Below are 15,383 nucleotides of genomic sequence, written 5' to 3' on the forward strand. Positions count from 1 at the left end.
GATGATGTGTGCAGTAAGTACTCTTCAACTATGAAATCGTGGTGGTGGTGGTGTCATTCTTTATGTTCACTGAGCTCTAGTGTAATTTATGCTGTGAAAGTGATTTGGGTAGTTTTGCCATATTACTATGATATGGAACAATGAACAGTAAGGTAGTACTTTCAACAAATTCTCAAAATAAAGACACCACCACCCTACTTTACTCAAAATTCTTATGACCACCGTTTTTAGTACTTTGATTACCTCTAGCTATCCCCCAACGTCAGAGATTTTAGTCAGACTTTCCAACCAACTGTTCATAAAACGTAACTTTAAAATTCGGTCTGCTAAGGCAATTGAGAGCTAAAGTACATTGAGAGTCAGTAGATAACTCCAAGATATTTCAGAAACAAGGCATTCCAACTGCTGCCTCATCGTGCCTGTGCACCAAATGGTGCGTAATGTGGAGATCCACATTTTACTGGAATTCAAATGTTTGCCCTCTGAAGGCCATTATTGCAGGCTTGAATTCAGTGTTTGCCTGTGGGAACCAAGTAATAACCAACGAGATTTTTTTTTTCACAAATAGTCTTTGGCCCAATTAGCCCTCATTTACCATAGACAATACTTCGAACATGTGAAAGGCCCATTACTGTGCATCAGATAACACTCAATTTCAAACCCAATGATCCACTTCCATTTGGGCTGCAATTTTGACTGGATAAATACTAAGCCCACATTTGCTTACAGAGAGAGTGAATTCCACACTGTTCAATTTTTTCTCAGATCCTGTTCTGTCAGAATCCACATCAACCCATGTGAATTCAAATGGATGGAGCAATGATTCACTATGAACTTGCTGTACAGAGCAACTTAACTGAATGGTGCTTATGTCGGGCATGGTGTGTGGCAATACCCTTTAGTGGCCAGGAAGATCTCCTGATTTTAATCCCAAAGATTGCTTTTGAAGTGGCTTGTATGGGAACTCTCAATGTTTCAGTTGTCATCAGTCCTTCATACAGCTGTCATTACCACTGACTTATTTCCTGACAGAATAACTTTCACTCTCTTCTAAGTTTACCTTAGATCCCAAAGGAGAAGTTTCCTTTCAACAGATAACCATGAAACTGCAGAATATTTGTATACATATGATCAGCATTCTGAAGCATTTATTGCCACCAACAGAAGCTATTTTGGACTATGATGTTAACTGTACAGAGAGCATAAATTAATGCAAATACTATTAGTGTTTCTCAATGTGCTTACTGCTGTGGTTATAATCACAATAAACTTCGCATTTACATGTCTCAAGTAAGAGTGAAGGACAGTAAGGTAAAAATCAAGTTGTTTACACTCTTACTGGAATTGGGGAGGTTCAAACTCTGAACAATACTACTAATGGTTAATGACTACAGGAAGCATTTGATGGAATTTATGAGGTGTGTAATACGATCTAACTCCCCATCTTTTAATGTTTGCACATTGCATGTATTACCATGGATTTTCTATAATAATAATAATAATAATAATAAGAGAGAGAGAGAGAGAGAGAGAGAGAGAGAGAGAGAGAGAGAGAGAGAGAGAGAATATAACTGACTGTTCTGAATTCCATTACTGCTGTCAGCAGCATTGGGAATGTTTTATGTAGCATGACATTTGTAGAGATCTAGATTATTGTCTTGTTAGAATGGTTAGTTGCAGAGCTATATTCAATGCTCTTATGCACACTGTTTTGTACATGTTAAACAACAGAAAGTTCAGGTTGGAATGTCAACAGTGTTACAATTAAAGGATATGTTGCTTCTCACCAAAAAGATGACTGCAGTCTTAAGAATTAAACTGAAAGAGACATCGAAGGAGAAATTCTGGAATTTACTTTTCATAAAGAATTGTTTTCAGTTGTTACACTGAACCTTTTAGTCACAGCCTTCTTTGGAAAAGAGAAACGTGTACCCATAGCAACAAGCAAGCGCACCTCACACACACAGCTGCTATTTCCAGCCAGACTGCAACAGAAACTTGTTGAACAGGACCTACAATCCGAAGTGAGGCAGGTGAAGGGAGAGTGGGAGCGATAGCAGGGTACAGGCGGCGAAGACTAAATGGTGCTACCTGGGCAGAGCATGTAGGGGCTGTAGGAAGAATAACTCCTATCTGTGCATTTCAGAAAAGCCTCTAACTGTGGTAACCTATTTCCCTCACACCCTCCACCAACTGTTTCTGTCCCATCCTAACAATTTGCCTTTTCTAACTAATTGTGCACTGCTCTCTGCCAGTGTATCCACTAGTTTTTTCCTCTTCTTTGCTCCTCATAGTCTTCCCATCTCTCCTTCTCCCCCTACAGCCTCCTAGCAATGCACCTGTCAGTCCTGTCCTGGCACTTGCAGACCCTGCATGTTCCACCTGGCTGTGCCAATTCCTCTTCCCTCACCTGCATCCTGTTATTCCTACCCCTTCCCCACACCACTCCGGACTGTTGCTCCCATTCAATGAGTTTCTGTTGTCTAGTCGGAGGAAGCGGCCATGTGAACGTTTTTCTCAGGAAGGTTTTGGCCAAAGGCTTATTTGTGACAATCCTTACACTGTGCCTGTCTGCAATTCAATGTGTTGTCTTTACGGTGAGTAGTGACCCATCTTTTTCGTAATACTGTTGTTTCGTAAATGTTATGTCTTTGGTTATAAGCAATAGCCATTATCAGAATTCTGAAAGAATACACGAGGCATGTTTTTTAAGTACCATTTTGCCACACCACGGCCACAGCGCTGCAGTCGGCATTCTGCACATGCGCACTGGGTACCTACATCTGTTGTCTACGCACTGACAATTACAGTCCGATTCTTCCTTGTTTACGTTGTGTACTGAGTGTTTAAGATTCCTCCGATAATCGTGAGTTCCGCCAACTGTGAAGTACGGGCAGTTTTAAGATTTCTTAGTGCTAAAGGCCTAAAGGCAATCGATATTCATCATGAGATCTGGGTAGTTTACGGAGAAAACATTATGAGTGATGGAATGGTAAGAAAGTGGGTGAGAGCATTTAAAGATGGCCGCACAAATGTGCATGATGAACAACGGAGTGGGCGTCCTTCATTCGTTAATGAAAGTTTGGTGCAGGAAGTGAGCAATAAGGTGAGAGAAAACAAGACTTTACAATTTCCTTCTTGAGGGATGAATTTCCTAATGTTTCTCATGGTGTTTTGTATGGCATTGTTACCAAGCACTTGAATTACCGAAAATTGTGTGCACGTTGGCAACCCAAAATGTTGATGGATGTGCACAAAACCAAACATTTAGACAGTGCATTGACTTTCCTTGAGCGGTACCACAATGATAGTGATGATTTCTTAAGCCAAATTGTTACGGGCCAGGTGATGAAAGGTGGGTGGCCTACGTCACACCAGAATGAAAGCAACAGTCCATGGATTGGCGGCATTCAGATTCACCCAGGAAAGTGAAGTTTAAGCAAACAAGTTCTGCCCGGAAAATCATGTGCACAGTTTTCTGGGACAGAAAAGGATTATTGCTTGTGGAATTTCTGCCTCGAAATGAGACAATCAATGCAGCAGCTTACTCTAAGACATTCCACAATCTGCGCTGTTCAATCCAGAACGAAAGATGTGGCAAGTTGAGCAAGGGCCTCGTTTTGCTGCAAGACAATGCCTGACAGCTTGTGGTGAATCAGACCAAAGATCTCATAACATCTTTTCGATGGGAAACTCTACATTATCCTCCGTACAGCCCAATCTTGCCCTCAGTGACTACCATCTGTTCCTGAACTTTAAGGAACACCTGAGCCGTCAGCATCTTCTAGACAATGACGAAGTCAAAACAGTGATGATGCAGTGGTTAACAAATCAGGCAGCAGACTTCTATGAGGAGGGTATTCGAGAACTGGTACAATGTTATGACAAGTGCCTCAATATTGACAGAAATTATGTAGAAAATTAGATTAACGTACAGGCTTTCACGTAAAAATAAAATTGAGATATTTTTTTAATTTCAAAACTGTACTTACTTAAAAAACATGCATTGTAGAAAACTGATGTCTGCTAGCATTATTAGCTTTTCCTGCATAACTGTAACTAAAACTAGTAATGAAGATGCTGCATGATCAATCAATTGTATAGCAGGACCTCAGAGCACACAATGCTCGAATAAAGAAATCAATGGCAATTTTATGGACATATAAATAATGTTTATAGCAAAGTCGAGAAAGAAAACGAAATAAACAGAAAGATCAAAGGAAAAGTTCTGTGAAGTAACTCTTTGTAAACACTTGTTTCCAGTTGTGTAATAATACTGTAACTACATGTGTTTGAGCACTGCCTTCCACAGTTGTTACCGTCTTCAGTAATACTTTGCAGGGTATGTGACTATGTGGTCATGCTGTCTTGTATATCAATGTTTTGCTTACTGTTACAAGTGGCCTTCATCAGTGTGGTGAAGTCACTCTTGTACCACTGTCATATTCACATATTATGGAGTCCAATTTCATCCTCATCATAATGTCTGTCTGTCAAGAATGATACTGAATTCTATCAATACATTAGCTGGCCAGACAAGGTGATCTGGACTGACATCCATTATCAGTAGTACTTTATATTTTAATTCCTGTTGGTTAGTACAGTGAACAAGATAAAGCCATAATGGTGACGTAGTATGTAACTCATATGGTTCCATGTGATTCCAAGAGAACAATGCCCAACATAATCTGCACTGCTACATTTATTGCCACAGTTTATGGGAGAGCCTCTGAATTCTGCCAGTCTCTACACCAGCTATTCTGACAGACAGCACAATAGAAACCTTTATTAACACCTTGCCATCCGGCAACACCAGTGGTGTCGTGCATGAAATAGCGGTCAATAGCCGGCGAGGAGGAGGAGGATATTGGTGTTTAACATCCCGTCGACAACGGGGTCATTAGAGACGGAGCACAAGCTCGGATTAGGGAAGGATGGGGATGGAAGTCGGCCGTGCCCTTTGAAAGGAACCATCCCGGCATTTGCCTGGAGTGATCTAGGGAAATCACGGAAAACCTAAATCAGGATGGCCGGACGTGGGATTGAACCGTCGTCCTCCCGAATGCGAGTCCAGTGTGCTAACCACTGTGCCACCTCGCCAATAGCCGGCGAAACCACAGTGTTGTCGCGTGGATAATATCACTCACCGGCTGGCAACACCACAGTGGTGTCGTGAGCATAGTATCATGCAGTGGCCAGTTACAGCACTTTAGTATCTTTTTCGTTCTGTTAGTGTTTTGTTTAGGTGACAATAAGTTACACATGACAAGTAGTTTTTTGTTTTTATAAGTACTTGTGCACTTTCGTCACAGCAGACGAAAGAGACGATACGATTATTTACAATGAATGCGCAGACGTCTTGTCTGACATTTCAGACGACTTGGCCAATTGGGAAGAAGACATTGGATATCAAAAAACTGAAAGTGAAGCAAAATCGTCAGAAGATAGTGAAATACATCCAAGAAGAATTTGGCAAAATCTACTGTTGCCAACTGATTCAGATGAATCAGACGAAGAAGACAGACTGATTTACTGAGGACCAATAACAAAATTTGGAGTATCTCCGGGTCCACACATATTTCCCAAAGATACACAGAGCGTCATGGATATCGTAGAATTATATAATGGGAACGATCTATTTGAATATATTAGCAGCGAAACCATGAAAACCAGTCAAAATTGCAAAAGAAGGAAACTGGATAAAAATGCCAAATTTGATGACATTACGATATCCAAACTTAGAAAATGGTTTGGGCTTGCTATCCTCATGGGAATTGTGGAAAAAGCAAGGATCGATGATTACTGGTCAACGAATCCATTGATACACACACCGGTATTTCGCAAAACGATGTCCCACAACAGATTCAGACAAATGTTATAATTTTTACATTTTTCCAACAATAACAACAAACCAGATAATGCCGACCAGCTTTTCAATGTGCAATTCGTAATTGATTATTTTTCCAAAAAGATTAAAGAAACATTTAATCTAAGCCAAAACATCTCAATTGATGAAGGAATGATACCGTGGGGTGGAAAGTTAAATTTTAAAGTTTACAATTCGAAAACTACGGAATATGGCATACTCATTCGGATTCTGAGAGACTCGAGTACGGGATACATTTTCTCATTCAAGCCATCAAGACATATAGCAGCACTGGACAAACTTAAGCAAAAACAGTGATGGAACTTCTTATGGAAGTGGCCACCTCTACATGGATAATTATTATAACAGTGTAGAACTTGCGAAGAAGTTACTTGAAAAGAAAATTCAAGTTTGTGGAACAATATGGCAAAATAGAGGATTTCTGGAAAAATTGAAGCGAACGAAAGTCCATATGTTTGAAGCTTGTCATCAATGAAAAGGTGACAAGCGGCCGGTAACAAGCCAAGTAATCTGAATTATTGCTGCCGGCGCCAAGCGAATAAATTTGTACGAGACGTGCGGACGGCAAAGTGTTAATTGCCTTGATTCATGTTGTTACCGTATTTACCCGAGTATAAGATGACCCTGATTATATACGACCCCCCCCCCTTTTTCAAGACGCTCCTTAAGAAAAATTTATTCTTAACATATTCCAACTAATCAAAATTTTACTGACAGTATCTCTTTGCAAACTTAACAATGCATATAATCTAAATTTATGTCATTTTTGTTTGTCTACATGGTTTACATTAATTTGCAGACAATTTTCTTTTCTACCTTTTTCGCTTGCTAACCCTGTCGTCTGTGGTATTACTATTTTGATCACAATAATAATAGTAATAATAACACAGCTGTGAGATTTGTAACTTTGCTGCCAGAAGTATTAAGTTGTTTCTTCTGAGTAAACTGCAATTTCTGAGGTTGTAGTTACCGTGGGGCTTGAGAACACAGCTGTTTTTATCCGAATAAGTATCAGATTTCGCTTCTATACTGACATGAGAATGTCACTATGTGTCTTGCTTCCAAACACACTTTCTGCCTGCCGCTCTCTCACTAGCTATGTAGAACGAGCAAGTGACACAGACCCAATCGTTCCAGTTATACCTCACAGTGAGCATTGACAACATTGTAGTACGAAACATGGAAGTAAGTCACTGACCCCCATCTAGACTTTAGCATCTCCTGTAGACATGTATGTTACTGTTGAGTACTGGCCCTATTTTGAAGTCAGCTTGATTCAGAGTGCAAATGGATTCAGGCCTACTTCAGTTTAAACATGGTAGATGTTCATAAAAAGCCAAAGCATGCAATATACTTTCGTATTGTTGGCTGTACTACAAACTTTCTGTCTGCTGAACACTCCCCTCCACGCACTTTTAGTTCTCAGCCAAGCTGGGTCACTGTCCCCCATCAAACTTTCTGTAGTGCTGTGCCTGAGCAACACTAAAGGCAATATCTTATAGGGTGCAGGTTGTATATACATATTAACAGCAACTAATACATAAATAGGAGATTACTATTTAGTCCCATTATCAAACTTTCACTTGTCTCGCAATCTAGTGACATTTGTTCGTACTACCTCCGCAATGGATACTTCCACTGTAATCTATTCTCGTGACAATTAGTCAGTTTTATACAGTTTATTTCGTTAAACATTTCATTCTGGATTAAATTGCCTTCCCGGTTCATCTGAATGTCATCTTGTTCTAAAGCTGATTACAAGCCTGTAACAATTATATTTAACATGTAAGCCAATCTAATTTCTAATAACCAAATAAAATACTGACTTGGGTCCTGACTCAAGTAATTGTTTTTGAAGGATAAGATTCTTGCCTTTGAATGCTACCTTTACTTAAAAAGCAATATAAATATATGTAGATGGTCTTCATACATGTATGAGAACATTTGAATCCTCTTCAAATACAACAAATGGGTGTATCCGACAGAATTTGATGTTCACTTCATGAAGTTGTCAACTTTTAAGCAGAGCATTCTATTTTTGTAGTTGCTAGTTCATTATTTCCCATATATTCCTGGCATTAACGCAGTCTCCATGCTCCGACAAGGTCAATACTGTATCAAGCACTTTGGCATATTGGGAAATCTCAAGCCTATTCGAATACAAGTATTGTTTGATGTGCCAAACTCTTTGGGACTGTTCAAAATAAATTTGTATGAAATCTCAATAACCAAAGCTTCATCTGTAAATGTAAGACAATCCCTATATTTATCTACTGAACTGTGTAAAAATGTTGGCATCAGCAACAATAGTTTACTCTCTGGGTATAGGATGATCCCATATTTTTCGAATGACGAATTTGGAAAAAACCTCATCTTATAATCGGGTAAGCATGGTACTATGAATAAAAAACAAAAAATATGTTATTTCAAAAACTGGTTATTTTTAGCGGTTTTGAGAAGTCAGGTTGAACTGGCATAGAAAATAACTGGTATAACCGGTTGTTTCAGCAATAAGTGCCATTCCTACAACATTGTAGCATGGAAAAACCTAAGTACACAATATAGATTCCAATGGTTGGCAAAATGTCATAATTTGCTGCAGGTTCACGACTCCGCTTCCCACACTCACCAGTCCCCCTTCCAACCCTCCTGTACTGCCGTGTTTGACCAACTGTGAAACACGGACTATCTTCCAGGGTGCAAGTCATATGGAACAACAGCAACTAACACACAAACAGAAGCTCGTAATCACGATTCAGTCCAATTCTCGAACTTGGGCTCATCGCACCATTAACTCACGTATGTTGATACTATCTCCACGACAGGTCTTGCCGCTGTCATTTATTTTCCCAAAAGAAATTTGTCAGTTAGTTTAATATGATTTATTTTGCTTGTTAGACAATTTTTGATAAATTTCCCTTCTTGTTTCATCTGAATTTCAGGATCATCATTACAGTCTCTCATAATCAAATAAAATACTGATCTGGGTCCAAATCAAGTAGTATTTTTTGAAGGACAACATTTCCACTTTTGAATGTTACCTTTAGTTAAGCAAGTGGCATTTTGTACACAGTATGAACTTTCACTGCGAACCTGTTCAAATACACCCAGTGTTTGTTAGATGACAGAATTCGGTGTTATTTCCTTGTGTGTGTCATAAAATTGTCATATTTCAAGCAGAGCAATTGATACTGTAGTTGCTAGTTCATACTTTTTCGCATATCCCTTGCCCTAGTGCCCCGTGAGTCAAATGTCACTCGACTGTTTGAGCACCTTGATACTGTATCGAGCGCTTCAGGTCATCAGGAAATCTTGTGTCTTTTCAAAGGCAATTACCATTTGCTCAGCACTGTCCTTATGAATTCTACAAAATAAACCTGCACATGACCTCAGTAGCTGAAGCTACTTAAGATGACCACTACACACACTATTAATCAATACAAAAATGTTAGCCTCAACAGAAATCAAACAATGGAATGTAACAATATTATGAATGGATCTGGCTTTAGCTGCCAGAGACTGTGTGTGTGTGTGTGTGTGTGTGTGTGTGTGTGTGTGCGCGCGCATGTGCGTGTGCGCATGTGCACGCGCGTGGTGGATGTGGCAAGCACACGTCATCTGTCCATTTGTTTTTGATGAAGGCCTTGTTTGCCAATAGCTTGTTTTGTGACAGTCTCAGTTGTGCCTATCTGCGACTAAGCATCTCTTTCATAATATTGTTAACCTCAACAGAAAGTTTAATCTGCAAATATAAGAGAACACTGAATGTTTCAAATGATGAACTGGGGAAAAAAATCTCTTCTTATAATTGGGTAACTGTAGTAGGCTGCTTCACTATTTCACTTTGCATTCTATTTTTTCCTGAAGATTGCTGTTTATCACATATGCAAGCTAACTTCAGCTGTTTGCTTTTGTTGCCCTTATGAACTCACTAAGAGCAGGATGAAAATGCGTTATATAACATATGAATGGTTGCACTGGTCAAGCAGTAAATATGGCAACAAGATGGAGTTCAATTTCAAAAAGAGTTCATTGGTCTGAACGAGATAACATAGTCACATGTCTCAAAAAACTTAAGTACATTACGACAACTGGCAACTACAAGTTTTACTATGAGGAAACTAAGTCTACAGTACTACGGAATAAGTTCAGAGCTGCAAGGAACTGTTATTGGTATTTCAAATGTGTGCTTAAGTTATGATATGTTAAAACTAAACTTCTCTGTAGAGTAGCTTATGGAAATAAATATCATAAGACTGCATTTATTTAACCTGACACAGATATACGAGGTTGGAGTGAAATGCAGTTAGCATCCCTGCACGTACCCATATTTTAACATGTAACTGCCAGAAGTTTCACTGTTGCATGTCAGTTAGTTATTGTTCAGTGTCATATTGAGTAGAACGTTGTGTCACACAGTTTGCAAATTTTGAGATGGCAAAGTTGTAGGAAGAAAACGTCTGCATTAAATTTTCTGTGAAACTCACACCAAATTATGCACGACGCCTGCGGTGATGAGCACTTAAGCCATATTTTGTGTTATGGATGGTTCACACAGTTAAAAAATGGCTGGGTGGAAGAACGATGATCCTCATTGAGGATGTCTTTTAGTGTCTACTAATGGCACTAATGTTGACATGGTCAGTGAAACTATGCGTGCCAATCTAAGATCAACTGACCGAGAGATTGCCAAAGAATGTAAAATTTCAGTTGGATAATGTCGTGAAATCCTGACACAGCATCTTGGAATGCATTGTGTTGCCACCAAGTTCATTGTGCGGCTCATGAGTCAAGACTACAAAGAAACTTTGAAGACCTTTTGAATTGCGCAAATGAGAATCTTAACTGGTGATGTGACATGGGTCTTTGGTTATGAGGCTGAGATGTTTAAAGGATGAAGATCTGCAACAACAGATGAGATAGAACAAAATTTACAGACAGCACTTTGTGCGATTCAGCAAGAGGCGTACGAAGGCTGCTTCTGGAAGTGGAAACAGCACTGGGAACAGTATATGAGTTGTAGATGACAGTATTCCGAATACGCCTTGGAAGGCCCAACAGTAGCAACCGGTCGCCGTGTCATCCTCAGCCCACAGGCGTCATTGCCACTGGATGCGGATATGGAGGGCATGTGGTCAGCCCAGCGTTCTCCTGGCCGTATGTTGGTTTAGAACACCGGAGCCGCTACTTCTCAATCAAGTAGCTCTTTAGTTTGCCTCACAAGGGTTCAGTGCACCCCGATTCTCAAGGATACCACGCACAGTAAGTAGAAGGTAATTCTACAAAAATTTTGTGTACAAAGTTCTTGAATTGATTTCGTAGCTCACCACATTCATAAGTACAGTAGCCATGGCTCTAATAACTTTCATTAATAATACCTGGCTAAACACTTGGGGATTTTCTCCTTGTTAGAAGCAACAGTAGTACAATGCTTAAAAAAAAAAATCATGAAGTGATTAATGTAATTTTTGTAAACTTCATTGGAACTATCCTCTCACTTCAAGAATTTGCAAATAACTATATTAACTCACCTGGATCTTACATTTTGTATTGTTTGTCAGCAACTTTGTATCAACTCTTAAGTTCATTACTTGTCTCTCTCTTAAGTTTATTGTAAATCACAAAATGAACTAACAAATGTACCAGTAAGCAAAGGAGAGTTAGATCGGATTACTTGTGTCTACCTTTGAAATAAAATCAATATTCAAAAATTAAAAATGCTGTAACATCAGAAAAAGGAGTAAAAAATGTTAATTCTCATCAAAAGCTTCCCATACCACATCCACACAGACAAAACTATTTCATATCCTACAAAATCACACAAAATTTACTAACTTACCTGTCAAATATTCTTGCTTCCTTCAGCACATTTCCAAGATTTATGTAAGCATCCAGAAAATTTGGGTCAAGTGCCACAGCTTTCTCAAAATGGTGTATAGCCAGCCATATCTCTCCTTGAGCATTGAATACACATCCGAGGTTGCTCCATGCCACAGCAAAGTCTGGTCGCGTCTCTATTGCTTTTAGGTAGCAAGCCTGTAATTGGGTAAGGGTACGAGGGAAGATGGGTGGGGGCAGGAAAAAAAGCTAATCAGCAAGAAGGTGCTTCGCAGGCAGTTGCAAAAAACGCTGCTGCTCGCGCTAGCAAAGCCTTGCTCCCAAGCATTGCGGACCGCTCCCTTCAAGAGTAATAATGATACTCATCAAGAAAGGGAGTAATGGTCATCCTATGACAGCATCATCAAGTGCTACAGCAAAATTAATAAGACAAGTCAAAGTGAGAAAGGGCAGTAACACTTGGTTCCACTGTAAAGCACAGTATCAGGTAATCCACAGGCGATCAAATTAACAATGTGAATAACCTGATCCTGCTGTACGCAGCACGCTGCAGCTATAGCCTAACATGCCCTGGGTGAGAGTACTACAATAGTGCCTCTAACAACACTGAATGCAACCACAAAAACATGAAATTACTTTCAACCAGGACATGTTACATTAGTGACAGAGGATAGGTAATGGAAATTGCAGCAATGGATGTAAGGAACAAACAAATCGCCTAACGCGCGCGGGAGACAAGGCTTGAAACACAAAAGTGTTATTTGCTCCGTAACCTAAAACACACAAGATATGAGCAGCAGAAAATTTTTGTTTTAAAGTGAAAAGCCAGTCTCCTCCTAGGAGGTTATGCAAATGGATAAGTTACATAAATAAGCCAGACTTAAAAACGATGTCAGATGCAATTCCTTTTTAAATTTATTTTTAAAAGGAACAAACCAATAAATAAAGTTCATTTTTGGAAGAAACAAAATTGTACCTTTTCCTGAACTGAAGGAGTGATGATAACATTGTCATAATAAACTCAAAATTTAGAGCTGTCTCCAAAACATCATTCACTATTTAATGGTTTGGTTTCTATCATGAATCAGCTACATACTGCAATTAAACAAAAGCACATTCAGCCAATTTCACAAAGACTCGAGAATTAAAAAAAATCAAATGTATCACTTCTGAAAACGGGTAAAAAACACAAAAGAATTTTTTTTCATTCTGAGGGGGAATGTGCAGAATAATTAAGGATAACAGCACGCAACTAATTAATTTCCTGCAGCATCGCGGGGAGGTAGGAGACTGGCCCAGTGGTCTACTTTACCTGAGGGGCACCAGCCACTAGGACTACATTTATCACTGAGTTGGCACACCAACAAGCCCGCCCACCATCGAGCGCGCAGTCGACGAGATGAACGCCTCCATCTAACAGAGCCATTCCCAGTCGGGGGAAGAAAGAACAAGAAGCATGTCATTAATCAGCGCACAAAGGCACACGTGACAAGCCTGGGCGGCACCAACAACTAAACTGGAGTTCCTATCATTTATTAATCAATAAACAGAGAACTGACAGGAAAATTAAGAAATTAAGTAAGTATGCATTAAGTTCTGTTATGTATTGTTTCCCTCATATTTCACCTCCCACACACATGGATTAATGAACTTTGAGCAATGGTATACTTTTCCTTGTTTGATGCACAGAGCATAAAGAAGCTCCATATACACTTAAAAACTTAAGACGTAACAATGATTTCAGTCTTTGCTGTAGACCAATTCAAGCATCCCATTTGTTAATGCCTGTAGAAAGGCATTACAGTTTTATCACTTTATTACTCCTTATACAATAAAATCTTTCTTGGTGACATTGAGTGATGTAGTACTGCCTCCACCCCCTCCCTACAAATATAGAAGCTTACTGTCTGTTCATAATTAAAGACTACAACACTTGCAATAATAGTGTATTAGAGTTCAAATATTACCTCAGAGCAAGCCAAAAATGGAAGAGCCACACAATTTGCTCTCCAATAAGGCTTTGGTGCATTTCTTAAAATGTTCTGTGTTAAAGCATGTCTACTCTGTAAAATATGTAAGCTTATAATGTGATAAACACTAAGCCTTTGAGCTGAAATTTAATCAGCAGTACTACCATGTATTTTAACTGATAACAGTAAACTATTTATGAATTTCAATGACTTTGCAGAGCTTGGTAAAATATGCCGAAAACAAACAACAGACTAATGCTTTGTTCTACTTTTACTTACAGAACTTCCATTTTATGTAACAAGAATCTCCAAAATTACTTTGCCAGTCACTTTGATGAAAGAATTTATTCCTTCACCAGTAAAATCTGCACGAAGATTAACAAATCATTAATGCAATAAGTCAAGTTACACATGTTTCTAATACAACTTTCACCAGAAAATTAAAAAAAGAAGTTACAACAAGGTTTGAGCACTCATTGTCTAGTTTTATGCATGACCTATTCCCACATTTCCTACAAAGACTAATTTCCATTTACATGTTGGAATTTATTCACTACTGAATTACGTGTGTGTGTAAAGTCAGAAATTAAAAAGCAAACTAATGTAATAACTGCAATGTAACCAATGATGCCAATTCACAGCAAATCTTAATAGTATTCTATGAAAGCTTCACTACTCAAACAGGTATGTACTTTAATAAACTCCATCCAACCAAACAAGGAAAGCTGTATCAGAAACAGATGATTTTAAATGAATTGAAAACCCCCCGTCTCCAGCACTTTGGTTCCACTCAGCTTTTATGAGTCAATGTGTTTGAATCTTTCAAAGGCTAATTTGCAGTACATGAAAAATTTTTAAACCACTATCGCCTGAAATTGGCTGTAAACCATATGATAAGTTAAGACATTATGCACACATGCTTAATCTGATACATTGCGCAACTCAAGAAAATTGCCTGAAAATATGAAACTTATCAAATGGTTTTGCCAACTTGCAAGTAAATATAAATTTTTCATCTGGATCCAGGTAAGATCATACATACAAATGAAACTTTCAACAACTTTTTCCTGTTTGATATCGCCAAGGACTGGAGAATGGAAGGTCACAGCTGCGCGAGTTACCCGTCGAGAATTGCCAAGCATAAAACAGTAACTGTAAACAAAGTAACACTTTTTTAACGTAACTCATGTCGTCTCCCTCACGAGTAACTCTTAAATGGAAGCAAAATAATTCAAGAAATATCAGCATCTGTTAGAAACCACACTGCTGTTATTTCTTGAAAACTGTGGCGCTGCATTTTGTGAGTCTCCATAGTTGGTACTGGCAAATGCGCTGTCCAATACCACTTATGTTTCCAGCCTTTACTTTAGCATGCTAATGAGAAATTAGCATGGTAAAGTCACTGGGCATTAAGCTGCATTTGGAAGCAGGAGAAAGGAAGGAATGCAGATGTAATGTCAAATTCATCATTAGTGCTCCAACAACAAGAAAACACCACCTGGACTCATAGCTGGTGAATGTGACAATACAATCAATAGGAAAAAGCTGTTTTACTCCTATGTGCCCAAAAATCTGGCAACGTGAGGCACTCCATCATATTTTTCTTTTTTTTGGAACAAATGTTACTGGAACCTCCTTTTCTTCTAATGTTATGTGTGATGACACAGTGGATAATCTTTTACCATAAA

At 38.9% G+C, this 15,383-nt stretch overlaps 1 protein-coding gene across 2 annotated transcripts in view; it reads right to left on the minus strand.

Moving 5' to 3' along the window:
- Positions 1 to 15,383, minus strand: part of LOC126254760 (UDP-N-acetylglucosamine--peptide N-acetylglucosaminyltransferase 110 kDa subunit) — a 156,917-nt gene that overhangs the window by 81,155 nt on the left and 60,379 nt on the right. For both annotated transcript variants that reach the window (XM_049955338.1, XM_049955336.1), the window contains one exon: positions 11,727 to 11,923. In XM_049955338.1, coding sequence (XP_049811295.1) covers positions 11,727 to 11,923 — 197 coding nt within the window. The remainder of the gene's footprint in view (positions 1 to 11,726; positions 11,924 to 15,383) is intronic.

This window comes from Schistocerca nitens, chromosome 1 (genome assembly GCF_023898315.1).
Source record: "Schistocerca nitens isolate TAMUIC-IGC-003100 chromosome 1, iqSchNite1.1, whole genome shotgun sequence".
In the NCBI taxonomy this organism is placed as follows: domain Eukaryota; kingdom Metazoa; phylum Arthropoda; class Insecta; order Orthoptera; family Acrididae; genus Schistocerca; species Schistocerca nitens.